The sequence below is a fragment of the Lynx canadensis genome, chromosome A2, assembly GCF_007474595.2.
Source record: "Lynx canadensis isolate LIC74 chromosome A2, mLynCan4.pri.v2, whole genome shotgun sequence".
Lineage (NCBI taxonomy): Eukaryota > Metazoa > Chordata > Mammalia > Carnivora > Felidae > Lynx > Lynx canadensis.
Genome location: NC_044304.2, coordinates 16,110,668 through 16,135,415, shown reverse-complemented (window position 1 = coordinate 16,135,415; position 24,748 = coordinate 16,110,668). Strand labels below are relative to the sequence as shown.

General features: G+C 48.4%; 2 protein-coding genes across 2 annotated transcripts; both read left to right on the top strand.

The window, feature by feature from the left end:
* Positions 1-3,006: 3,006 nt before the first annotated feature.
* Positions 3,007-7,296, top strand: LOC116737954 (serine protease 44-like). Its single transcript, XM_032592486.1, is given in 6 exon segments — positions 3,007-3,148; positions 3,988-4,156; positions 4,515-4,777; positions 5,411-5,565; positions 7,024-7,169; positions 7,171-7,296. Coding segments are annotated over 6 exon segments (960 nt in total). The 3' UTR covers positions 7,256-7,296.
* Positions 7,297-9,752: 2,456 nt separating this feature from the next.
* On the top strand, positions 9,753-17,588 carry LOC115501115 (putative serine protease 45). The gene is made up of 6 exons (XM_032592485.1): positions 9,753-9,855; positions 10,099-10,290; positions 14,813-14,960; positions 15,515-15,789; positions 16,626-16,789; positions 17,125-17,588. The coding sequence occupies exons 1-6, from the start codon at positions 9,753-9,755 to the stop codon at positions 17,356-17,358; spliced, it is 1,116 nt and encodes a 371-aa protein (XP_032448376.1). The 3' UTR covers positions 17,359-17,588.
* Positions 17,589-24,748: the final 7,160 nt, after the last annotated feature.

Below are 24,748 nucleotides of genomic sequence, written 5' to 3'. Positions count from 1 at the left end.
CTCTCAAGGCTGCAAGCATTGGTCATCATAGGACTCACCCCATTTAGTTTCCATCTATCAGTCCTACCCTTTGTGGCCTGGTGTCCAGTGTCTTGAAAACTGCTGTTCCATACTTTTTGCCCATCTTTGGTTGTTTACATGGGAAGGGCAATCCCTATTAGTCTGTCTCGGCCAGAAGGACAAGTGAGCACATGTGTTTAATAATATTCTTCTATAATTAAAGTAAATATCTGTCATATCTTTTTTAAAGTTTATTTATTTCGAGAGAGAGAGACAGAGCGAGTAGGGCTCGAACTCATGCAGGGCTCGAATTCATGAACCACGAGATCATGACCTGAGCCAAAACCAAGAGTCAGATGCTTAACCGGCTGAGCCACCCAGGTGCCCCTATCTGTCATATCTTTAAGTTACTTTCCTTTATTCTGTATTTTTCATTCTTTTATCTTATTCAGTCTTACTAGAATGTCTCTTCTTAAGCTTTTCAGAGAACAAAATTCTGATTGTGTTCATCTTCATAATTTTGTCTCTATTGACTTCTGCTGTTATTTCCCGTTTTTCCTTTCTTTCTCCCAAATCCTGTCTTTGATTTTTACTCCATCGATCATTTTCACTTTCTGAGTTGCATATTTAGTCCTTTGTTATCAGTCCTCTTTATTTTATAATATGGTCAAAGCTATAAATTACTTTCTAGAACTACAGCTGGATCATACGTGATTTCATATGTACTGCTTTCATCGGTAGTGATCTTTAAATTGTCATTACTTCTGTCATGATTTCCTTTTTTTTAAGTTTCAAGTTTTTATTTAAATTTTAGTTAGTTAACATATATGGTAAAATTGGTTTCAGGAGTAGAATTTAGTGATTCATCACTTACGTATAACACCTAGTGCTGATTACAACTGCCCCCCTTAATGCCCGTCACCCATCTCGCCCATCCCCCACCCATCCCCCTCCATCAACCCTCAGTTTGTTCTCTATAGTTAAGAATCTCTTATGGTTTGCTTCTCTCTCTTTTTTCCCCTTCCCCTATGTTCATCTGCTTTGTTTCTTAAATTCCATATATGAGTGAAATCATATGGTATCTGTCTTTCTCTGACTGACTTATTTTGCTTAGCATAATACACTCTAGCTCCATCTACGTCGTTGCAAATGGCAAGATTTCTTTCTTTTTAATCACTGAGTAATACTCCATTGTGTGTGTATATATACATATGTATGTATATTATATACATATTATATATATATATATATATATATATATATATATATATACACACCATATTTTCTTTATGCATTCACCAGTTGATGGACATTTGGGCTCTTTCCATAGTTTGGCTATTGTTGGTAATGCTGCCATAAACATTGGGTGCATATACCCCTTCAAATCAGCATTTTTGTATCCTTTGAGTGAATACCTAATAGTGCAATTGCTGGGTCGTAGGCTAATTCTGTTTTTAACTTTTTGAGGAACCTCCATACTGTTTCCAGAGGGGCTGCACCAGTTTGCATTCCCACCAACAGTGCAAGAGGGTTCCCTTTTCACCACATCATCACCAACATCATGATTTCCTTTTAAATAGGAGGATCATTTTCTAGGGTTTTGTTTTTGTTTCAGAACTATGGGCTTGTTTGTAAAAGTCGATTTTAGTATTATCGACGTCTGGCTCAAGAACAGAAGCTATGACATTGATTCCTTGAATTTATCAGTCTTCTTTTGTGACCTTTCTGAACATTTTCTGTGTGCTCAGTAAGAATGAATGTTCGGGGCGCCTGGGTGGCTCAGTCAGTTGAGTGTCCCGCCTCAGCTCAGGTCACGATCTCGTGGTTCGTGAGTTCGAGCCCCGAGTCGGGCTCTGTGTCGACAGCTCAGAGCCTGAAGCCTGCTTCAGATTCTGTGTCTCCTCCTCTCTCTGCCCCTCCCCTGCTCATGCTCTGTCTCTCTCTGTCAAAAATAAAATAAACATTAAAAAAAAAAAAGAATGAATGTTCTTCATTGGTAGTTGTAAAAAAAAAATCATCATACCACTATCAGGTCAATGTTATCAGGTGTCACAGCTAAATATCCTATATTTTTGCTTAACTTTGCCTCTATAAGCTATCAGCTTCTTTTTTTTTTTAATTTTTTTTAACGTTTATTTATTTTTGAGACAGAGAAAGACAGAGCATGAACAGGGGAGGGGCAGAGAGAGAGGGAGACACGGAATCTGAAACAGGCTCCAGGCTCCGAGCTGTCAGCACAGAGCCCGACGCGGGGCTCAAACTCACAGACCGTGAGATCATGACCTGAGCCGAAGTCAGACGCTTAACCGACCGAGCCACCCAGGCGCCCCGCTATCAGCTTCTTAAGAGGAACGTTTCGAAAACTGGTTTCCCAGGAAGTCGGTCAGCTGTTATTTTACCTAGTAAGGGCTTACTGCATATTCTTGGTTATTTCTCTGTCCCGTATGTAATCTTTGCCGACAGATCTTTGTCCCGACAAATTCCTCTGTCCCGTATGTAATCTCTGCCTTAGATGTCAGGACCTGAAAAAATTGCTATCCCACCTTTCTTTTGCATCAGATTTGTCTGGTATTTCGTTTTCTATCCCTTTATTTTCAACGTATCTGTATTTCTTTGTTTTAAAGTTATGTCTTCAGATAGTATATTTCTGGACCTCATCCTTTTTTGAGCAATGTGAAAGTTCTTCCTTGTCCGGTTTGTTGAGCCGGTTCACACTGAATTGCAAATGCTATCGAATTAGGACTCAATACTGCTCTTTGGTTTTGTATTTTCTATTTATGATGCGTAAGCCAGCAGATCTCTATTTTAAGGTCGATAAAATAGGTGACATCTAGATTGGTTTTCGGTGAATAACCGGGAGGTGGGAATCTTGGAGGTCTAGCTGGCTGGGAGTCGTGCCCCGGTGGCGGGGGGGTAGAGGGGGGACCCGGGTCCGGCCAACGCGAGGGCAGGGCCGCGGGCCGCCGCGAGGGGGCGCGCGACAGGGCTGCGGGCACCAGCGATCCCATGGCGTCCCGCGGGGGCTTCCTGGGCCTCCAGCTCTGCCTCCTGCTCCTCCAGCCTCTGCTCGGTGGGGCCGATCGATCGATCGGTGGCCGGCAGCGAGCAGGCGGGGAGGGGGCTGGGCTGCTGGCGGGGAGGGGTCGTGGTGAGGGTGCGGGGTTGGGGGGGTGGGGAAGAGTAGACGAAGGGGGCAAGGGTAGGCTAGGGGTGCGCTCAGCCCAGCTCCTGTGACACTGGTCTTCCCCAGGTAAGGATTACCGCCCTAGCCAGGGTCCTGCGTAGACCTCAGGAAGCCCAGAGACGCCTTCGCCTCCAGGGCTCCTGGAATCCTCGATGACAGTATCCACTGCAACCCCTGGGCCTCCAACACTCACAGTGGGAGAGGCCTCAGAGTCCACCCAGACCACTGGATCCCAAACGTTCTCTCCTCAAGGTACTGCTTCTGTACAGGTCGGCACAGGCCTGCCTGGGAGGCCAGAAGGGAATGCTGCTTGGGTGGGTAGACCGCGGGGTCACAGTCTATCTTGGAGGGTTTGAGAGGAAACCTGGCTCTGCCCCCGGGGGCATCCGGAGGGGGTGGTAGGGGACAACGGCTGCACCTCTGGTACTTTCTCTCTCTCTCTCTCTTTTTTTTTTTTTTTTTTTTTTTTTTTTTTTTTTTTTTTCCCAACGTTTATTTATTTTTTGGGGGGACAGAGAGAGACAGAGCATGAATGGGGGAGGGGCAGAGATCTCTCTCTCTCTTTTTAATGTTTGTTTATTTTTGAGAGAGAGAAAGAGAGAGAGAGAGACAGAGCATGAGTGGGGGAGGGGCAGAGAGAGGAGGAGACACAGAATCCCAAGCAGGCTCCAGGCTCTGAGCTGTCAGCACAGAGCCCGATGTGGAGCTCGAACCCACAAACTGTGAGATCATGACCTGAGCCGAAGTTGGACACCTTAACCACCTGAGCCACCCGGGGGCCCCATCCAGTCCCTTCTCTTTAGTGAGCCAACCAGGATGCGGCCACAGGTCTATGAGGATAGTTGGGGGAATGCCGGCCCCCAGGAGGAAGTGGCCCTGGCAGGTGAGCCTGCAGATCAATAACAAACACATATGCGGAGGCTCCCTCATTGCCAGCCGGTGGGTGCTGACCGCTGCCCACTGCGTCACTGGGTGAGTGTCCGGGCCCCGCGCTTGGGGCCCCTGGTCAGGCTCTGTGACCTGGAGCCAGTCTTGTCCCCCTCCCTGAGCTTCCTCTTCCTCGTCTGGAAAGGAAGTCCCAGCCCCCTACTTTTTATTCAGCCTGGAATGAGGCCCTGGGAATTAGCCTTTCCTCCAAGTTCCCACACGCTGCTCTGGTAGTGTTGGGACCTCCTTTGGAGAACCGCTGGAGACAGCGGTTAGGGTCTGGGGCCGGGGTGTGGTTTGCAGGCAGGCCGGTGCCTGACGGCTGGCTTAGCAGACAAGGGCCAGGCTGGGAAGAACCTGGAAGGCGTGGGAGGGGATCGACGCGAAGGGCATCTTCCCACAGCCATGAGGAATATACAGTACGGCTGGGAGACAAATCGTTATATCCTAATTCCAAAACGACACTGGTGGTTCCAGTAGAAGACATCGTTTGCCACCGCTTTTTTGATGATACAACTTTGAGACACGACATTGCCCTCGCTCTGCTGGCCTTTGCTGTGAATTACTCCTCCTACATCCAGCCTGTGTGCCTCCCTGAGAAGTCTTTCCAAGTAGAAACTGGGACGGAGTGCTGGGTGACTGGCTGGGGCCGACTGGAAGAAGGAGGTGAGACTGATGGGGTGGGGGGGGAGCTGAGGGGGCACCCTGGTGCCCCGGGGGTGGCCCACAAGCTAGAGGGAGGGACAGGGAGGCTGGTTCTTTCCCAGGAGGACATACTGCCGGGGTAGTATCCGAACTGCGTTAAGAATGGCTTGGGGCGCCTGGGTGGCGCAGTCGGTTAGGCGTCCGACTTCAGCCAGGTCACGATCTCGCGGTCCGTGAGTTCGAGCCCCGCGTCGGGCTCTAGGCTGATGGCTCAGAGCCTGGAGCCTGTTTCCGATTCTGTGTCTCCCTCTCTCTCTGCCCCTCCCCCGTTCATGCTCTGTCTCTCTCTGTCCCCCCAAAAAATAAATAAACGTTGAAAAAAAAAATTTTAAAAAGAATGGGTTGGAATGTTAGCACCCGGAGGCTCCGGGGCCCGGGTACCAGAGATGATGGGTTCTCTCCAGCACGGATTTCAACTTTAGGGGGACGAGCTGTCTCTCCGGGAAAGTACCTGCTGTGGCCATGGGACAGTACCTACTGCCCCAACGTCCTCTGAGGAGGCACTGAGTGTGAGCGCCCCGAGCCAGAGCCAGAGTGGGTTTGGGGGGCTCTCTCCACTCATGCAGACCCTGACTTGTCTCCTCGTAGTTTTAGCACCGATGCCAGTTCTCCTTCAGGAGACGGAGCAACACATTCTTCACCACAAGAAATGCAACTGGATATTGCAGACACAGTTAGGAACGTTTCGCAGCATGGTGAGAAAAGGGATGATCTGTGCCTATCGAGCAGAGAAGAAGGGTATCTGTAAGGTCAGTTCATGGCTCCACTGTGGCCCCTGCAGTGAGCACGTCCCCTCCCAGTTTCCTCATTCGCAAGCGGCACGGCCTCCTCCTCCCTCGTGGCTCCCCTGAGCTGGCCTGACCTGTTCCATCAAAGGGGAGCAGTCCTTGCTGGCCTGGGGGCGCTGCCACGGTGTGGGGAAGCTGGGGCAGGTAACGCTAATAACAGAAGTCCCTTTGATTGAGTTCCTCCTCTGTGGCACTTACGGTGTGAGCCAGTGTGGGCACTGATCCCCACTAGCTCTGTGAACCCACATCATAACCCCGCGGCATAGACATCATAGCGATTATACAGACGAGGTGAGGTCCAAAGATGTCAACTCCAGGTTCCCCCGTGGGTGCTTGCAGGACTCCTAGAGGATGAGTGTTTGGATTTCTTGGAAAGAGAACAGCATTGTAGGGAGAGGGATCAGCATGTGGAGCAGCTCAGAGGTCCCAGGGAACGTGTCACATTTAAGGGAACGTTTCCCAGGTCTGGACCAAATGAGGTGGCAAATGTGGCCAGAGAAGAGGGTTGGAGTCAGAGTACGCGTGGCCTGGAGTGCTGGTCCAAGTTTCTAGACGCCGTCTGGGCAGGACTGTGGGCTAGACGTTTGTTTCCATCATCTAGGCGATGGTGCTGAGTCCCGAGCGGGACGTGGGAGGATGAGGGGGTGAAGGAGGTGTGTCTGACGTTGAATCATGAGCTCTGGGTGACTGAGTGCCGTTGAGGGAGGGGACGAGGGAGAGGTTAGGAGGGCTGTCTGTTTCTGTCTGAGCTGGTTGGTGCGGGGCCACCAGAGCAGATCTGGGAAGGACATGCGGTGCTCTGGGTGAGGTGGGGGGTATACGGGATGTCTGAGACTGTCTGGACACGGGGAAGTGATGCATGCATGGTGTTCGATATGTGGGTTTAAGGTCGGGGAATTTCAGGTTAGAGGTGAGGATTATGGGATCCCCCCACGCAGGGTCGATACTCAAAATATTTCACATCCTTTGAGGCCCAGGACCGAGCAATCAGAATAGACACCAACCTTAGAGCTGGAGGAGGACTCTGGAGGCTGTGACAGGAGATGCCCCTTTGGTGGCTGGGTCATGGGAGGCTTGGAGAGGATCATGGGGGTGCTCAGGGTCAGTTGAGGAATAAGGGTATTCAAAGAGAATTCAATATATTACCAGCACTGTTGCTGTACTGGGGCCTACTGGCTGTACATCCCTGAGCACCTGGGAAGGAGGAGGATTTCTCAGAGGATGTTAAACGTTTCACTTAGCTTTCGACTCTCAAACGTTCCCAGAAGCCACGGGTTGGTGCAGGCTCAGGGGAGGTCGTGGGGAAGCCCCATGCGTGCCCATCTCCCCGGGCCCCGCAGTGTAATCTTACGCCAGTTCTGATGTTGATTCTCTTCCATCCCTGTGTTTTGTTTTGTTTTGTTTTTTCTCTTTCTCCAGGGAGATTCTGGAGGCCCCCTGGTCTGTGAATTTAATGAAACATGGGTCCAGGTGGGGATTGTGAGCTGGGGCATTGGCTGTGGTCGCAGAAATTTTCCTGCGGTTTATACAGAAGTTAGTTTCTATAGGGACTGGGTCATTGATCACGAGTCAGGCTTGCTCTTGGGACTCAGCAGACTCTTTCATACTTCTGTGCCTGGTGCTGCCCCTGGGCATCCTGGTGGCCCCATGATCACCCCTGCGCACTCCCCTCCTGTTTCCAACTCTTAACACTGGGCCTGTCCTCCAACTTCCCCCTCCTCCTCATTGCCCTTTCCTCCGATGCTGGTTGGGATCCACTGACTCTGTAGAGAGCTACCCAGTAGAGAGTGGCAGTAAGCCCGCAGCCCTGAAAGTGTCCCAGCCTGATGCCCCAGTCACCTGCCTCGGCCACACCCACACCTTGGCTGTGCTCTGCCTGCCGGGAAGGAGGCAGCCGACCTGCCAGCTGGAGCCCGGCGCTTCCCTGACGCCTTGGAGAGCCTCTACCAAAGAAGAGACCTCATGAGCAGTGAGACAGCGTTCGACGTGGCTGTGGTCTCAGGCTTTCACCTGACAGTGAGCTTGGTGATTGTGCAGAGAGAGCCAGGCGGTGTCACCACGGCCCTGCTGAGGTCTGAGGCCTGGGGGTTCCGCCTCCGACCCAGGCGTCTGGGACTGGGCGAAGTTCCCCCCTACCCAGTGCGGATCCACCTGGATCCTGCTGGGGCAGCCCCGCGATGGGGCCCCCTTTCTTGAGTACCCAGTGGCCACGTCCAGGCTCACCCCAAGTCGTGCGGAGACATTAAGGAGTGTGGAGATCTTAGATGCCAATGAATAAACATTTGCGGTGCATTCTTATTTGTTCTGAAGTTCCGGTCTCCTGAACGTTGTGGGGTTGCCTATGACATGCTCTGTAGAGAAACTAGTTTCCCATGTGGCAAAGAAACTATTCGTGGTTTTCATGGAGCCCTTGAGGGAGCCGTAAGTCCCCACCTGCTCGGGTGGGAGTCCTCTGCATGGTTTTAGCTCGCTGGGTCCTGCTCCCCGGACTCAGTATGTTTGCCCGGAGCTTTGTAGCTTAATTTAACAGCCCCTGGAGCTCAGAAGAGAGGATCACAAGAGACCAAAACTGGAAGCAAGAATGAAGTTAGGGCATGAGAAATATTCCTTCTGCTTCTTCCACTTGCTGCTATCGCCGCCCATTTTGTTAACAAGCATTTGTACTCTCAAGAGGGAGGAAGGCAAGGGAGATTCGGTGTGGGAGGCACTGGTTCATTACCCTTATTTTCTGGTCCGGTGTCCCAGCATCTCTGTCTCTGTGTCTGGCTTCTGATCAACTCCTCCCAGTCTCCTGTCCCCTGTCCTTCCAGGGGTCAATGTTTTAGATCCCATATATCCGTGGGCTCAGAGGGCAGTCCGTGTCAATCCTATATGTTGTGGGAGGAAGGCTGGGGTTGGGACCGAGCTTATTAATAAGTATTGAACCATCGGCTTTAAGAAGCCGCTGAATATAAATGGGTTAACCCAATAAATTTAGCTTCTTCCTAAAACATCCTAATCAAGCGTTCTTGGTCGGCAGGTATGTTTTCCCCCATCTTAAGGCTCCACTCAGCCCTGTGGTTCATGCTTTAACTGCATCAGATTTCCCCAGAGAGCTTGTTAAAATGCAGATCGCTGGTTCCACTCCTAGAGTTTGTAGTCCTGTAGGTGTGGGGTGGGGCCTGAGAATGACATCTCTAACAAGTTCCAAGCACTGCCTCTGCTGCTCTGGAGAACGCTGCTGTCATTAACAGGAGGAGAGAAGGCAGCCTCCTCTTGACTGCCTTGACATGTAAGTGACACACATCACTTCTACTCACCTGCTAGTCATGGGAACTCATTATGTAGACCCCCTTAGATACCAGGCAGGGGAATGTGGTCCCCGGAGCTGGACCCCTCCCCTCATCCCCCAACTAGACAAGAGAAGGTGGAATCTTAGTGGTCAGGTCCCAATCTCTGTCACACCCAGCGGATGCAGAGACCATATCCTTCTGGAAAAATGCTCTGTGAAGGCCCAAGGCCTGGTATATGCCATCATCTCTTTCAAGACCATCCCCTTGGTGGTCTGTGGAAGAGGAGGCATGTATTTCCTTCTCACGACTTCCCCAAGAGTCCTTGTTCCAGTCATAGGTCCAGCTCAAATGCCACTTTCCTAAAGACGCCTTCCCGGGTTGCCTAGCCTTAATGTTCCTTTCTTGTGCTTTCTGTATCTTTTCAGACTCTCAAATCAATATAAATTGTCAGCCTTTCGAATGCACCGAGCCCGGGGAGGGGACCAAGGGTGCGGTCAGAGGCTGGGCGACCAGGTGGCCTCACACGTCCTGGGAATTCGGGCGGGCCTTCACTACCCAGACTGGGGGGGACGCTGTCACCAGCTTAAAGCAATTGGGAGTGTTTTCATGGGCTTGGCCACCCGGGGGGCAATCACAGATCAGGGGCTCCGAGGTCATTTTCGAGGAAGAGGCACGAGGTGTGCCAGCGCAGATGCCGGAAACGCGCCCGTGGGCGTCGGGGAAGGCTTGGCGCGTTGTCACGTGCCGGGGGGGCCCCATCACGTGACCGGACCCCCGTCACGTGCTGGGGGCGCCCTCGTGCGTCAGGGGCGCCCTCACGTGTCGGGACTCGCGGCGCCGCGTGCCTGGGCCTGCAGGTGGCACCTCCCGGGCCTGATGGCCGCCTCGCCGCCGCTCAGTTGCGCTGGAGCCTCGGGGCCCTGGGGCCTGAGCCGCCGCCTCCTCCTCCTGCTGCTGCTGCCGCCGCTGCTGAACTCGGGTGAGGCAGTGCCTCCTCCGCGGCCGTGCGTTCCGTGTGTCCGTGTGTCCTTTGCCACCTCCCCCTCCCCAGTCCCCGCTCTGCCCCTCCCAGCACCCCCCCTCCCCCTTGAGGGCGGCCCCTAGGCCTGGCCCACTCTTTGGCTACCTGGGACTCTGTGGACCCCGCCTCCCCACGGTCACCCGCCCTCCACCGCCACCCCTCAGGGTGGCGCCAGACTCCTGCCCCCCTTGCCTCCCTCAGGTGCCACCCGCCCTGCGCCTCCTGGGGACCTGCAGGGCGGAGGACCCCCTGCATTTCCTCTCTCCCGATGCGCAGCCACTTCCTCCCCAGTCCACGCGGGCCTGGTGGCCGAGACCCAGCCGCCCTCCCGGGTGTGGTCTGGCCTCCCCGACCCCAGGCCGCTGCGCAGGCGCTGCAGGCCAGAGGCGCGTGGTCTCCGTGCACTGAAACCGGGATGCCACGTCCCCCTCTTCTGCCCCCGGCCCACTCCTCCCATTGGCGCCCCTCTTGTCCTCCGAAGATGCAGGCCCCCAGGTGCTGTCCTCCTTGAGTGCCTCCAGCCCCCAGGGGCCCCTCCGAACCCCCACTATTCAGCCCCCCCCCCCCCCCACTTTCTTTATCAATCAGAGATACACCTCCTGTTCAAGGTCAGGATGCTGACTCCGCTCTGGACCCGCGCTGCGCTGCTCGGTCATTTTCTTGGAGGTCTCCAACCTCTCCCTCCCTGTCTGCCGAGCTGCCTCTCCCCGCGCCTTCCCCTCACTGCCAGGTTTCTCCAAGTAACAGTTTCCACTTGGTGCTGCCTTCACTGCTTCCTCCCTTCTCCCGTAATCCGTAGCCGTTTGGCCATGCCTCTGTCCTTGTCCCTGACTTTTCTACCACTTCCTCCGTTTTCACTTTTTCCAGTCCCTTGGTTTCTCCAGCCATAACTCCTGATTCTTCTCTGCCTCAGGGTAACTCCCTTGCTTTCAACTCCTTGGGGTCCAAAGCTGAGGCTCTCATCTGACTACAAACTGAGTTCTCTTATTCTCTTCTCCTCAGCTCGGTGGATAGGAGGCATTGTTCCCTAAAATCCGAAAGTGGGGGTTACCCAAGACCTAGCCATCTGCCCGCACCCCACATCCAGCTCTCCTTGCGTGTTCTCACTGCCACTTCCTCATTTAGACCGCCTCTTTTCTTGCCTGTGTCCTGCGGAGCCTCTGGTGGGATCTCACTGCCTGGTCGGTCATCTTCCTACTTCCTCTTCACAATAGAAGCCTGACCATGTCACCCTTCCTCTGGCCTCCCTCCTCCCAGAGGGTCTCTTTGCTTCTCGGCCTGGCTTCTGAGCCTCCCCCCCTCCGTGACTGACCCCGACTTTCCTCCATGGCATCGTTTCTTGTCATCATAGAGCCTTGTCCTTTATCCTCTGGAGGCTCTGGCACACACCGTGGTGTTTCTTTCGCACGGAATGTCATTGTCACTTTTCTGTTTTACCTTCTTTTCATCTTTAAGACCTGGCACAATCACCCTTCTTCTCAGAAGCGTCCTTGTCCACTGCTTCTTCTGGGCTCCCCTGACACCTGTGACCTGGTCCCTGCACTGATCGCACACAGGCGACTGTGTGTGTTTACTCCTGTCTCCCCTGCTGGACAGGGTGTTCCTAGAGGGCACATACAGCCTGTATCTGTTGGATACGCTCTGTCCCCTCCCTGGCCTTGGGCTCCAGGCTGGGAATGGAATGAGAGGGGAGGGGATATTTGGCGAATGAACAAATTAACCGATTCATGACCTCTTCCTTCGTTTCTGTTCCCCCTTTTCTCCTCCAGGTTATAAAGAAAACAATTCCATACCAGGTGGGGAGGGTGAGCCCCTGAGCCAGGAAAACCTCAGCTCCTGGGAGGGTGTGTTCTGAAGAGGGTCACACAGATAGTGTTTCTGGGTGTGTGGGAAGCTGGAATTTAGTCTGACCTGTCTGCTTTCCGAAGGGCCTTTTTCCTTAGACGGCAGGGATGGCGGGGATGGTGGGTTGCTCCTGCTGTTCAAGGCCTTCTGTGGTCACGGGTCCTCCCTGATTTGTTACGAATTGTTCAGTTAAGTTACCTCTTCCTGCTTCTGTCCATGCCCCACTGCCATCCTCCCCTTCCCGTCCTTCCAGCCTTTCCTGTATGTCCAGTGCGTATCTCTGCTTGTGCGTAGTCTCGTCAAAATACACGTTGTGGTTTTGTGTGCATGTATTTTTAACTTACGTTAAATGGTGTTTCTCTAGATCCCTTTCTGTTTCCTCCAACTTCTGGAACACTGTGCGAATACAAATAGGGCAAGGAACACACGCATCATTTTTTCAGAATCAGTTGAGGGTAACATACACCGTGACTCCTTGTCTCTAAATACGTAGGTGTGTATTTTCTAAGAATATTCCTTTACGTAGCCGTAGTATCAACTTACCAACTTATTACTTATCAACCACTTACCAACTTCACACATTTACATGGATACCATACTTTTATCTATCGTCCGTAATCTCATTTGGTCAGCCCTCTACATTCCTATCAGCCATTTGTGAACAGACCTACTAGATGCAGCTTTTATCTGTTTTTGCCCATCTAACAGATGAAAAATGGCTTCTTGATTTAATTGACATTTTTCTCATTATTAAGGAGTTTCAGCATGCTTCAATGTGCTTTTGGCCTCTCGAGTTTCTTCTTCTAATAAATCGCCCTTACCCTTGGCCTATTGTCTGTTGTTCTTTTTTTCTTGTTGATTTCCTAGAGTTCCCTGTATGTTCCTAATGAAAGTCTTGTGCTGATTTTAGATAATTGCAAATATTGCCTCCCAGTCTGTCATTAACTTGATTAACCAAAGTAATCAGTTTGATGCTTTATGGATTTTTAAAAAATGTTGATTTATTTTTGAGAGAGAGAGAGAGAGTGCGAGCCAGGGAGAGGCAGAGAGAGAAGGGAGACAGAGAATCTGAAGCGGGCTCTGCACTGACAGCAGAGAGCCCGACGTGGGGCTCAAACCTATGAACCGTGAGATCGCGACCTGAGCCAAAGTCGGATGCTTGACCGACTGAGCCACCTAGGTGCCCCTGTGGACTGTGTTTTGAAGTTTTGTTTAAGGAGCCCTTTCCCGCCCCATGTCACACAGTTCATCATTAACTTTACATTTTCACTTTCTAGGTCTTCGAGTGCTGGTAGGAAAGAATCCAGTTTTGTTTTTCTTATTTTCTTTATAGTGAGTCAGTTTTCCCAGCACCATCTATTCAACGTGCATCTTCCACCCACCGATGGTGGTGGCTCCTTTATTTACATTAAATTCCTATGTTCCCAGAACAACCTCAGGCTCTCTGTTCTTTTCCATTGCTTCCATCTGTCAGTCCTTGTCAATACCACACTGTTTTTGTTATTATGGTTTTGGTGTGTGTCTAGATATCTGCTAGGACAAGTGTCCCTTTATGTTCTACTCTCTCAGAGACTGAGCTATTCATGGACCTTTGTTTTTCTATGTCAGTTGTAGAGTGTAAAGTTTCCTAAAATTCTAACTTGGAAAATGACTTTATAGATTAACTTTGGGAAGAATGACATCTGAAATGTCTAGTTGTTTATGTAAAAACAAGGGCTGTCTCCCTGTTTATGCTGATCATTTTCAGTGTCCTTTATTAGAGTCTAAAGTGTATCACCACAGAAATCTTACGTAGTGTTGGATAGGTTAATTCCTCAGTGCCTGTGATTTTTTTGTTATTGAAAATGTATCTTGTTTCGAATATGATTTCTAGTGGATTGTGCTGGAGTAGAGAAGTGTCGTTGATTTTGAAAGTCAGTTGTTGAAGTATTACCTGCGTACACAAAAATACACAAATTATAAGTGTCCAGCATAAGAAATTATCCCGTAGAGAATACATCTGTGTAATCACTGCCTTGGTCAGAAAGTAGAACAATGCCAGGAGCCAAAAGCTCCCTTCTACTCTCTCGGTGATTCTCCTGCCCTCTGCCCACAAAGTACCATCATTTCTGGCTTCTGACAGTATAGTGTCATTTTGTGTGTTCCTTAATGTTGTATGGTGTTTGCTATAGGTTTGTGGCATCTAACTTTTGTTAAGGATTTCCTTTCCGTTCCTACTTTGCTAAGTAACAGGTGGTTTTTGGGTTTTTTTTTTTTTAGTCATTAGTACGTGTTGAGTTTTTCAAATGTCTTTTTCTGTGTCTACTGAGAAAAGCATGGGATCTTTCTCTTGAGAGAAAAAGAACTGTTTATGTGGAGAATACACTAAGGGCTCTTCCATTGTGGGACCACCCTTGCACTCCCGAGACAATCACTACATGATTGTGGGGCATTTTTTCAAAATACAGCGTTGAGTAATATTTTATTTATAATTTTTGCGTCTGTGTTCACTCATACAGTCGTACAACTTGATTGTTGGAAGGACGTGTAAACTGAGGCCGTGTAAGCTGTGGGTGGGGGCTCCGTGGGCTCCATGTGGAGGCTCTTTCTTGAATGGCCTGTGTACAGATTTCTGACACAGAAGTCAGGAGCTTTTCTTAGCTCTGAGTAGTGTGGGGGCAGAGGCCTTTTGCATCTGAGAGATACAGCAAGCTTATGGCCTTTTAGGAACATGGCCTCGGGACTTCTCCCAGATCCAAGAGAATGTATTTCTTGTCCTGGGGCATTTTCTATGCTTCTCTCTTGTTTTGAGGTTCCCAGCTAATCTCTCCCTGTTGTCTCAGTATCTCTCTCTCTCCTGTGATGTCTTTATGTCTCTGGCTTGAAGCCTTTTATCTCTGTCATTGTCATTTTTTTGTCTAGCACAGTGCCTTTCTCTCACCCTGTCTCCCCATCTTTGAAATGAGAACAAGACCCTGAATTCACAGCTTTGTGCAAATTGTCCCGGGGTGGGGGGGGGCATCTCGGTCTTGGGTATCCTCATTCTCCAATATGTGGTCACCGTGTCTCCCCGGCACACTTGTTCCTGAAGTTTGTGGCAGACCCTGGTGGTCGGAAGATTTGGACATGACCCGACATTGGCCCTGGGAGGTGAGCCTCCGGCTGGAAAATGAACACATATGTGGAGGGGCCCTCATTGAGCCCAGCTGGGTGGTGACTGCTGCCCACTGCATCCAAGGGTGAGTGTGGCCCCTGTGTCCACGGCCTGGAGACCCAGGGCTGCCATGGGCCCAGCCCATCCTCTTCATTTCCTCTGTGAAACAATGTGGGAGTTGGGAGGTGAAGGGGGAGTAGGAAGGGATATCTGGAATGGGGAAGAGCCCTGCTCAAGGTCTCACAGGGCGCCAGGGGCTGAGTTGAGGCAGGAGCCCAAAGCAGCCATGACTGCATCCTGAGCAAGGTGACAGGAAAACCCAGCATACACTCCCCTGCCCCCCCCAGTCCTGAGACACCTCCCCCCCCCCCATGCACACAAGAACATACACGTATAGCAACACTTGCACGCTTGCATACACCATACATAGATGAGGCCAGCTTGAATCAACTTGAACAGGGAATGAGGAGGCAGCAGCATCCCTGGCCCTGACGGCCTCCAGGCTGGATTAGCAAGATGGAAAGAGCAGAGCACATCGGGCAGGGCTTCTGCTGAGGGAGAGGGTCTTCGGCGGAGGTAGGAGCACTGCGTTGTTTGGAAACCTGACGTCGACTGGCTGAGGCCGTGTGTCTCCCGTAGCACCAAAGAGTACTCCGTGATTCTCGGCACCCCCAAGCTGAAGCCCGTGGACTTCCCGAAGGGCGTCTCGATCCCCGTGAAGGACATCATCATGCACCCCAAGTACTGGGGCCGGACCTTCATCACGGGTGATATTGCCCTTCTCCAGCTTCAGACTCCCGCCATCTTCGGCAAGTACGTGCAGCCCATCTGCCTCCCGGAGGCCAGCTACAACCTGAAGGTTGGGACGCAGTGCTGGGTGACTGGCTGGGGCCAGGTGAAACAGCGCTTCTCAGGTGAGCACGATGGGTTGAGGGTAGGGTGTGGAACCACAGAGGGCGTGCTGCCTTCCTTCTGGGGCCTCGGCTGCTAGACCCTTTACAGTGCCTCTCAGGAAGCTTGTGGCTGCCACCTCTGGGCAGTTGTTTGGATGTGTTAGGACGGTTCTCACGGTTTACATCACTGGGCTTGCTGTGGGCACTAACGCAGGTCTAGCGACGCCTGCGCTGGGCACGATCTTTTGTGTCTTACAGAAGCTCGGAGTCAGGGAATCATAAATGTACTCACTCACTCATTCATTCACCTGACGAGCCTCGAGCGTCTGGCGCACCCCAGCCCCCTTGCGTTGGGAACACGAGCCCTACCTGCGGGGCGTCATAACTGAGTGTGGGGGTGGGGGCGCAGGCTGGCAAGGAAGGAGGCCAAGACTTGGTCAGGTGATCTCGAGATCCAGCCGGGAGGGATCTGGGAGGAGCATCTGAGAAGCCTGAAGGAGGAGCGACTGTTAATCAGGTGACAGAGGGCACAGCCGGTGCCAAGCTCAGAGGCTGGAGAGAAGCAGTATGGGGCTGGGGTCTCCAGCTGTAAGTGGTTGCATTGAAACTTGGATTGTGGCCTGCTCGGTTCAGAAGCAGCTGCTGCCCAGAGAGAGGGATCCTGAAAGCCTCAGAGGGTGAGGGGCTTGCCAGACATGGTCCGCGCTGGAGGGAGACAGACAGGTGAAGGCGGGCACGGGGGTGTGAAGGGATGTGGCTTGGCCGAGTGTCAGAAATGGAGGTGATAGGACACTGGGGAGAGGCCAGGGCTGAGTGGAGTGAGAAGTTCTTTCTCACCCCACTGGGCTCCTCCACAGCCAACTCCACGCTGACCCCAGAGCTGCGGGAAGCTGAGGTGTTTATCATGGACAACAAGAGGTGCAACCGGATTTACCGCAAGAAGTCCCTCATCCCCCACCTTGTCCCCCTTGTCCTGGGGAACATGATCTGTGCCACCAATTATGGAGAAAACTTGTGCTCTGTGAGTTTCTGGGCGGTTCTGGCAGCTCTTCTCTTGGCAGTGACTCCCAGGGTGGGGGCAGGGGAAGTTCCTGGGGAGGGGTTTGCTGGGCTTTTCCCTCTCTGTCAGCATCACCAGGCAATGCTCTGCTCCCATCCCCTGTGACTTTGACTTTGCCTGATAACCCTGGGATCGGTCCACAACTGAGGAGCTGAAGGAGGAGGGCCCCATGTAGTGAGAACCTCAAGGAGCGAAAGAATCTTCCAGACAGAACTCAGGGTGGGCATTCTGGGTCCTCTGGGGTCCTGGGTCCCCACGGGGCCCAGGGCTTCCATTGTTCCTCTCTCTTTGCCTAGGGGGATTCTGGGGGTCCGTTGGCTTGTGAAGTCGAGGGCAAATGGATTCTGGCTGGGGTGTTGTCCTGGGAAAAGGCTTGTGCCAAAGCGCAGAATCCTGGCGTGTACACCCGTGTCACCAAATACAGCAAATGGATCAAGCAGCAAATAAGTAATGGGGCTCTCTCAGGCCCCCAGACCTCTGCCTGGCTTCTACTCCTGTTCTGGCTGCTGCAGCCCCAGATGGGCCCCTGATCTCTCTTCTCTCTTCTCCCTGCTTTGCCTGTGCTTTATGGGTCCAGGTCAAAGTTAGACCCAGTTCCTGTGTCGGTATTCAACAAGAGTCAAGGTGGGGAGAGTGGCCCCCGGGAGGATGGGCCCTGCTTTGGCCTCCCCATGGGGAGGGATGCGGTGGATGACTAGGCCTTGGGTGACCAGGAAAAGGGACGTGTGGCCTAGAAGAGCTCTGGAATTGGGGACCAGGATAGCCGGGATTAAATTTGTGCAAATGTGAGCTGGCTCTGTTCTCTTTTTTCTGGGCGACCCTGGGAGGTTAGGGTGGGTGGGAGGGCAGGGCCTCCTAGAATTCATTCTGCCAGCAGACTCCCCAGAGTGGAGGCTGATGGTTTTTGCTATATTACTAGTTCAGGGCCATAGGGAAAGGGCCTGGGCCTCAGGCCTCAGTTTCCTCATCTGTAAAGTGGGCCGGCTGGAAGGGGGCAGCCGAAGCATGCCCTGTAGGCTGACAGTAGGAAGGACCCACATAAAGTGCTCCAAATATAGCTTGCTTTCTTTTTTTAAAAATGGCACTAAAAACTGATTATAAAAATTTAGGATTAAGGTTAGGGTTAGGGTTACATGTTTTTTTTGCTTTTAAAAATTTCTTTAAAGATTACAAGTAATATCTGAATACATTCTTGGGATTTACTGAAAGTGTTCAGAAATACATATAAAGAATCCCCCCTCTCAGCCACCCATGCCGCTGCCTTTCCCAGGAGTAATTTCTGCTGGCATCCTTCAATAAAATGTCTTTATGATTTTTAAAAAATAAATGAGATCTTATATATGTATTATTAATAGCCTACACTAAAAAATTACACACCTTAAAACACTTTCTATGTCAATACCTAGGGCTATTCATAATTTTACGTTCCTGCCTGGGTTCTGCGCGGGTGTGACATACGTTATTTAACCAGCACCAAATTTTAGGCTGTCCTGACTTGTCAGCATGATGGTGGTGCTGCCATTAACACCCTCCTGCGTGTGCGTGTGCGTGTGCGTGGTGGGGGTGGGGGATGGTACGCTCTGAAACATTTCTGCAGCTGTCTTCCCGAGGGGCTGAGGGGAGGATGGTCATCAAAGGAAACACAATTTTAATAATTTTGGATGAGTACTACCAGATGTATTCCTCCCCAAAGCTGAGCCTGTTTACATTCATACCTACGGTACAGGAGGGTGAATATTTCCCCTCTTGCCAAAAATGGATATTACTAACCTTCTAAAAATGTGCCCATCCAATGATAGAAAGTTGTATCATTGTTGCCTTTTTTATTTAAAAAAATTTTTAAAAAGTTTATTTACTTTTGAGTGACAGAGAGACACATGGCATGAGTGGGGGAGGGGTAGAGAGAGAGAGAGAGGGAGACACAGAATCCGAAGCAGGCTCCAGGCTCTGAGCTGTCAGCACAGAGCCCGACGTGGGGCTTGAACTCACGAGCTGTGAGATCATGAACCGAAGTCGGACGCTCAGCCAACTGAGCCACCCAGGTGCCTGTATCATTGCTGTTTTAATTTGGATTTTCTTGATTGGAAAAATATCTTTGCATGTGTTTGCTCATAAAAAGATATACTTTTTCTCTAGTAAATCCTCTACTCATATACTTGGCCTATTTTTAAGATTGGGTTGCTTTTCTTTTTCTTATGAAAGGGTTTGTCTTTTCTCAATACTGAGCCCTGCTCAGTTATTTTGCAAATATTGTCTTGTCTATTGGAAATATGTGGAGTAGATGGAATTATGGAATTTTTCCATAAAGACCTTTAAAATTATTATGGAGTCAAATCTGTCAGTCTTCTTTATGGATTTTGCACCTAGCTGAAGGTGGCCTTCTCCATCTCTAGATTATAAGAGCTGTCTTCCCATATTTCTCCTATTATTTTGATAAATTTATTTTTTTGTGTGTATAACTCTGTAATCCGTTTGAAATTTCTGTTTATGTGTGGTGTGAGGTGGGGATCTGACTCTGTTTCCAACTGGAGAGCCAGTTCCATTGATACTATTTCTTGTAGAGTCTGTCTTTTCCCTGCTGATTTGAAAATCTGCATTCACAATAAGGAAGTCTTAATCTATTCATGGTATGTTTTTGAAACCTCTGTTATTTTCCCAGTGATCTGTTTGTCCCTAGGGTAGTGCTGTACTGTTTCAAATAGCTTTATGTTATGTTTTGTGAAATGGTAGCAAAAGCTCCCCCTTTTTTAAAAAAAAATACTGCCTAATCTACAGTTTATCTTCCGTGTGAACTTTACGATCAGTTTGTTAATTTCCATTAGAGGTGCTGTTGGTATTTGAATCGAAATGAAACACACAGGCTAATACTGGGAGAACTATCATTTTCACAATGTTGAGTTCCTAACCAGGGATGTGGTATATGTCTCCATTCATTCAGCTCTTCTGCTCCAGGATGTCTGGAAACATACTGAGTTTGGTTTTTACAAATTTTGGTTATGTTTACTGTGGGTGATATCTTTTCCCATTATATATTTTAAAAAAATATTTGAGAGAGAGAGAGAGAGCGAGCACGCGCATGAGCAGGGGAGGGACAGAGAGAAGAAGAGAGAGACTCCCAAGTAGGCTTCTCACTGTCAGTGCAGAGCCTGATGCAAGGCTCGAACTCATGGACTGTGAAATTGTGACCTGAGCCAAAATCAAGAGTTGGAGTCTTAACTGACTGAGCCACCCAGGCGCCCTTATTTTTTTCTAACTTTATATGTTAGGTATTTTAAAGCCATTTATTTATTTATTTACTTATTTAAAGTTTTTTTTTTTTTTTTTTTTTTTTTTTGAGAGAGAGAGAGAAAGTGGGGGAGGGGCAGAGAGAAAGGGAGATAGAATCCCAAGCAGGTTCTGCACCGATAGAATTCCAAGCAGGTTCTGCACTGTCAGCGCAGAGCCCGATGTGGGGCTCAAACTTGTGAACTGCAAAATCATGGCCTGAGCTGAAATCAAGAGTCAGACGCTTAATGGACTGAACCACCCAGGTGCCCCTAAAGCTGTTGATTAAAAAAAAAAAAAAATAGTGATCTTGATTCCTGGTCATCTTGCCAAACTGACTTACTTAATTCAACAGTTTCTCAGTTGATTTCTTTTGCCTTATTTTTGGCTAATCAAATTACCTAAAATGGTGACAGCTGCGTCTTGTCCTTTTTGAAAATTGTACCATTTATTTCATCATCTCTGCCTGTGACCCTCAACACAGTGTGAAATAGCCGCGATGTGGGGGGTGGGGGATATGTGTGTATCTCAGTCTTCGTCTGTTTCACAGATAGTTATTGGGAGACTTCCCTGTGTCCGGCACTGTTTTGGGCCCTGCGGATGCAGTAATGAACTATTAAGATGATTATATGGTTTCTCTAATTTGTTCTCATAATGAAATTCATTACCAGATCTTAGTAGATTTCTTAGGTAAATTCCATAACACATTGTGAATTCAGTTTGCTGGAATCTTGTTTAGAAGTTCGTCCCCAATGTTGGATTGGTCTACACCTTTCCTTTCTGTTGTACTGTTTCTTCAAGTTTGGTGTCATTGCTGTGCTAGCCTCTTAAAACATGTTGAGAAGCTTTCTGGTATTTTCCTATGTCCCAGAGAAGTGTCTGTAACAGCAGCATTATCTATTCCTTAGGTCTGATAAATTGTGCACATAAAACTCACTGGGCCTAATAGCTTTTTAAAGGGACAAACAAATCTTTGACTCTTTAAAAACTATCTTGTATAGTTATTGGCTGAGTTGGGTTTTTCATTTCCTTTTGCATAAATTTTAGTATAGATAATCACTTACTTTAGCTTAGATTCTTTTTTTTTTTTAAACTTAGATTCTTACATTTCAAACTGATGTATAAAATTTGAACCTATGGCTTCTTTCCCATTTCTAACATTTATATATGTACTCTTGACCTTTTCTTAATACTTAAAGATTACAATTGCCAGCTTATTGTGTTTCGTAGGTGTTTTTAAAAATCCATCTGGCATACCTTATTACTTAGCTTCATGGTATCCATCTGACCCTCATATTACCCCACGTCCTGGTCAGCGGCCCACCCCCTCTGCTGTGCTGCTCATGTTCTTTAGGGGAAAGCTGTCACACTCCCAGCTCCCAGAAGGAGTGGCTCATTGGTCTGATCGAGTTAGCATAGTGCAGTGCCCCCGCCACCTGACCCCAGTTGGGTCACCCAGCCAGCGTAAGGCGTGGTTAGAAGAGGGGCATGCACGCTCTTTCTGTGAATGTGGATGAGGAAGCAGAAGGATGTGGGCTGTTGACAACCATTTTTTTTTAAAGTTTTAATTTAAATTGCAGTGAGTTAGCATACAGTGTAATATTAGTTTTAGGTGTGCGATATAGTGATTCAGCACTTCTGTACATCACCTGGCAAACTGTTTTTCAACAAAGGAACCAACTGAGGATGAAGCCACCACCAATGAGGAGAGGAGACAAATTTTAAGCCTCTTATTTGGGGACTCCTGAATGGTACACACTAACTTTGGGTTTTAGTGCTCAAATCTGCTGCCGCTTTTTATTTCATTAGAGCTCTTTTAGCTTTAGTAATTCTGTCTACTCTCGGGGGACTCATTTTACTGTCCTTTTTCTAACTTCTTGAGTAGTGTGCTTAGTCAGTTATTACAGACTTCTTTGATTTCTGATATTTTCACTTAACTGTGTGAAATCTCCTCTGACTCTCACTTTGACCATATTTCACAGGATTTGGTAGGTACTGACCTCATTGATTCATTTCTATATTGTTTCTAATTTCATGCGACATACATTTTTAAGGAAGATTTTATCCAAACTTTATTATGTAATGTTTGTTTCATGCAGTTGTAGTCATATTTCTTCTTTTATGTGAAAGTAATTCTTGGGCGCCTGGGTGGCTCATTCAGTTGAGCATCCGACTCTTGGTTTTGGCTCAGGTCATGGTCTTACGGTTTGTGAGATCGAGCTCCGTGGCAGGCTCCGTGCTGAGCGTGGAACCCGCTTGGGAAACTCGCTCTCCTTCTCTCTCTGCACCTCCCTGCTCAAAATAAATAGATAAATAAACTTTAAAAAGAATGATTATTTTTTGTATAGAATTTATTTCAAAATATTTTGCAACCCAGACTTTCCACCATATCCTATTAATCTGAAAAAGTGATGGTTTGTTATAACTGGGGATTACACAGGGAACAATTAGGCAAAACTTATCAGTAAATATCGTTGCTAAACCTCATGCTATACTTCTTATTTAATGCAAGGTGTACATAGAAGGGTGCTCTTTAATTTCCCGATGGATTGTTTGGGGGAGGATGGGGACTTCCTTTCTTCTCCGCTATTAAAACTTATATCACAATGTGGATTTAATTACTGTTGTGTTTTGGAACTTATTGGGGTTTTATTTGTGCCTAGTATTTGGTCAGCTTTTAGTGAGTGTTTCATGTGTGTTTGAAATGAAAGCATTGTGTCTTTTGAAACAAAGTTCTAGCCATAACTGCTTGAATCAGGTTTGTTGATCATATTATTCAGGTCCTCTCGACACTTCAGATATCTTATGTCTATATAATCAGTTGATTTCTGAGAGGTTTACCACAAGAGTTAAGATTTCTTTAGGGGCGCCTGGGTGGCTCAGTCGGTTGAGCCTCCGACTTTGGCTCAGGTCATGATCTCGCGGTCTGTGAGCTTGAGCCCCGCGTCGGGCTCTGTGCTGACAGCTCCGAGCCCGGAGCCTGCTTCTGATCTGTGTCTCCCTCTCTCTCTGCCCCTCCCCCACTCATGCTCTGTCTCTCTCTTTGTCAAAAATAAATAAACATTAAAAAAAAAGACTTCTTTTTCAGTTCTAGCAATTCTTGCTTTCTCTTTCAAAGCTATGTTGCTAAGAGAACAAAGTACATGTTCACTGTGCCATTGTGGTGGCTTATACTCTATCCATATAAAATTTGCCTTTGATGGTATTTGCTTTTTCAAAGATGTGGATCATAGAATCCATTCCTAACTCTGCTGTTCTAACTGATGAGGGGATATATAATTTTATGTTTTGTATATGTTTCCTAAAGGTTTTCCTTGGATTTATTTTAGACCTTTTGTAGTTTCTTGGTTTGAGCATTTAATTCACTTTCATTCTTTGTTATTCAATAATAAATACCTTTAAGATTGTGGATTTGCCTTGAACACACCTAGTAAGTTTTTAACGCATTGCTCTAATTACTAACATTTTTCTAAAGAGTCTATAGAATGTTATTTCTTCAAAATAAGTTAACGAAGTTTATTTTTAAAAACTTCAGATAAGTTGCTCACTCTTGTTATTAAATCTTTGTTTCATTGATTGCATCATGGTATAAAAGTGTGGCCCAAACTGTTCAGCTTTTAAGGAAGTTATTGTGGTGTTCTTAGTAGTCTAGTGTGTGGTTGATTTTTATAGAAATTCCATCCCCCAAAGACAGAACTGGAGAAGGCTGTCCCCTACAGGTGAGGTTTTTCAGTTTGTCACATATCGCTGATTGACTTTGCTTTCTAGGTTTGATGCAATGTGATCAGTGGACAGAACTCTATGGTGTTATGTAGTCATTGGCATTTTCATCTTTTCCCAACACAAAGTAACTTTCTTTTTCTGTTTGAAGCTTTTGACCTGAATCACATTTGTTTGTTTCTTTCTTTCCTTCTTTCCTTCCTCCTGCCTTTCCTCCTTTCTTAGCTTCACGCCCAGTGTGGAGCCCAATGTGGGGCTTGAACTCACAACCTTGAGATCAAGACCTGAGCTGAGATCGAGAGTCAGACGCTTAACTGACTGAGCCACCCAGGCACCCCCTGAATCACATTTCTAGAGATAAACATTGCCATTTCTATTTTCACTTGTATATACTCACTATATTTTGCCTATCTTTTTGCTTTCAGCTGCTTCGTGTCAGTATGTTTTAGGTGGGTCCCTGATAAGTAGCACATGAGTAGACTTTTTTCCTACCCATTTTAAGAATCTTTTACTTTTAAAAGTAGAGGGTTGTATTCACATTGGTAACGATGATAGATATGATGGTCTTCATTGAACTGTCTTATTTTGTTTCATTGATTGATCCCCCCAGAGTATTATTTTCCACAAAGGCAGAAGAGTAGATAGGGTTTTTCTTCTCTGGATTTTCTTTTCTTCCTTTCTTCTTTTTTCCCCCCCTCTCCCTCCTACTCCCTGTTTCCCCCTAGGGTAAATCTGATTGTAGGGATAATCATTTCCTTGATTTTCTGCCATGTGTCTCTGTTTTTGGTTTCATACAGTATGTACCTTTTTGTGTCCGGCTTCTTTCCCTCAGCAGTACGTTGATGGGATTGGCCGTGTTGCTGCGTGTGATGGTCTGCTTTCGTTTGGGTAATTGTGAGCCTCCATCCCGCCTTTTTTTTTTTTAATTAAAAAAAT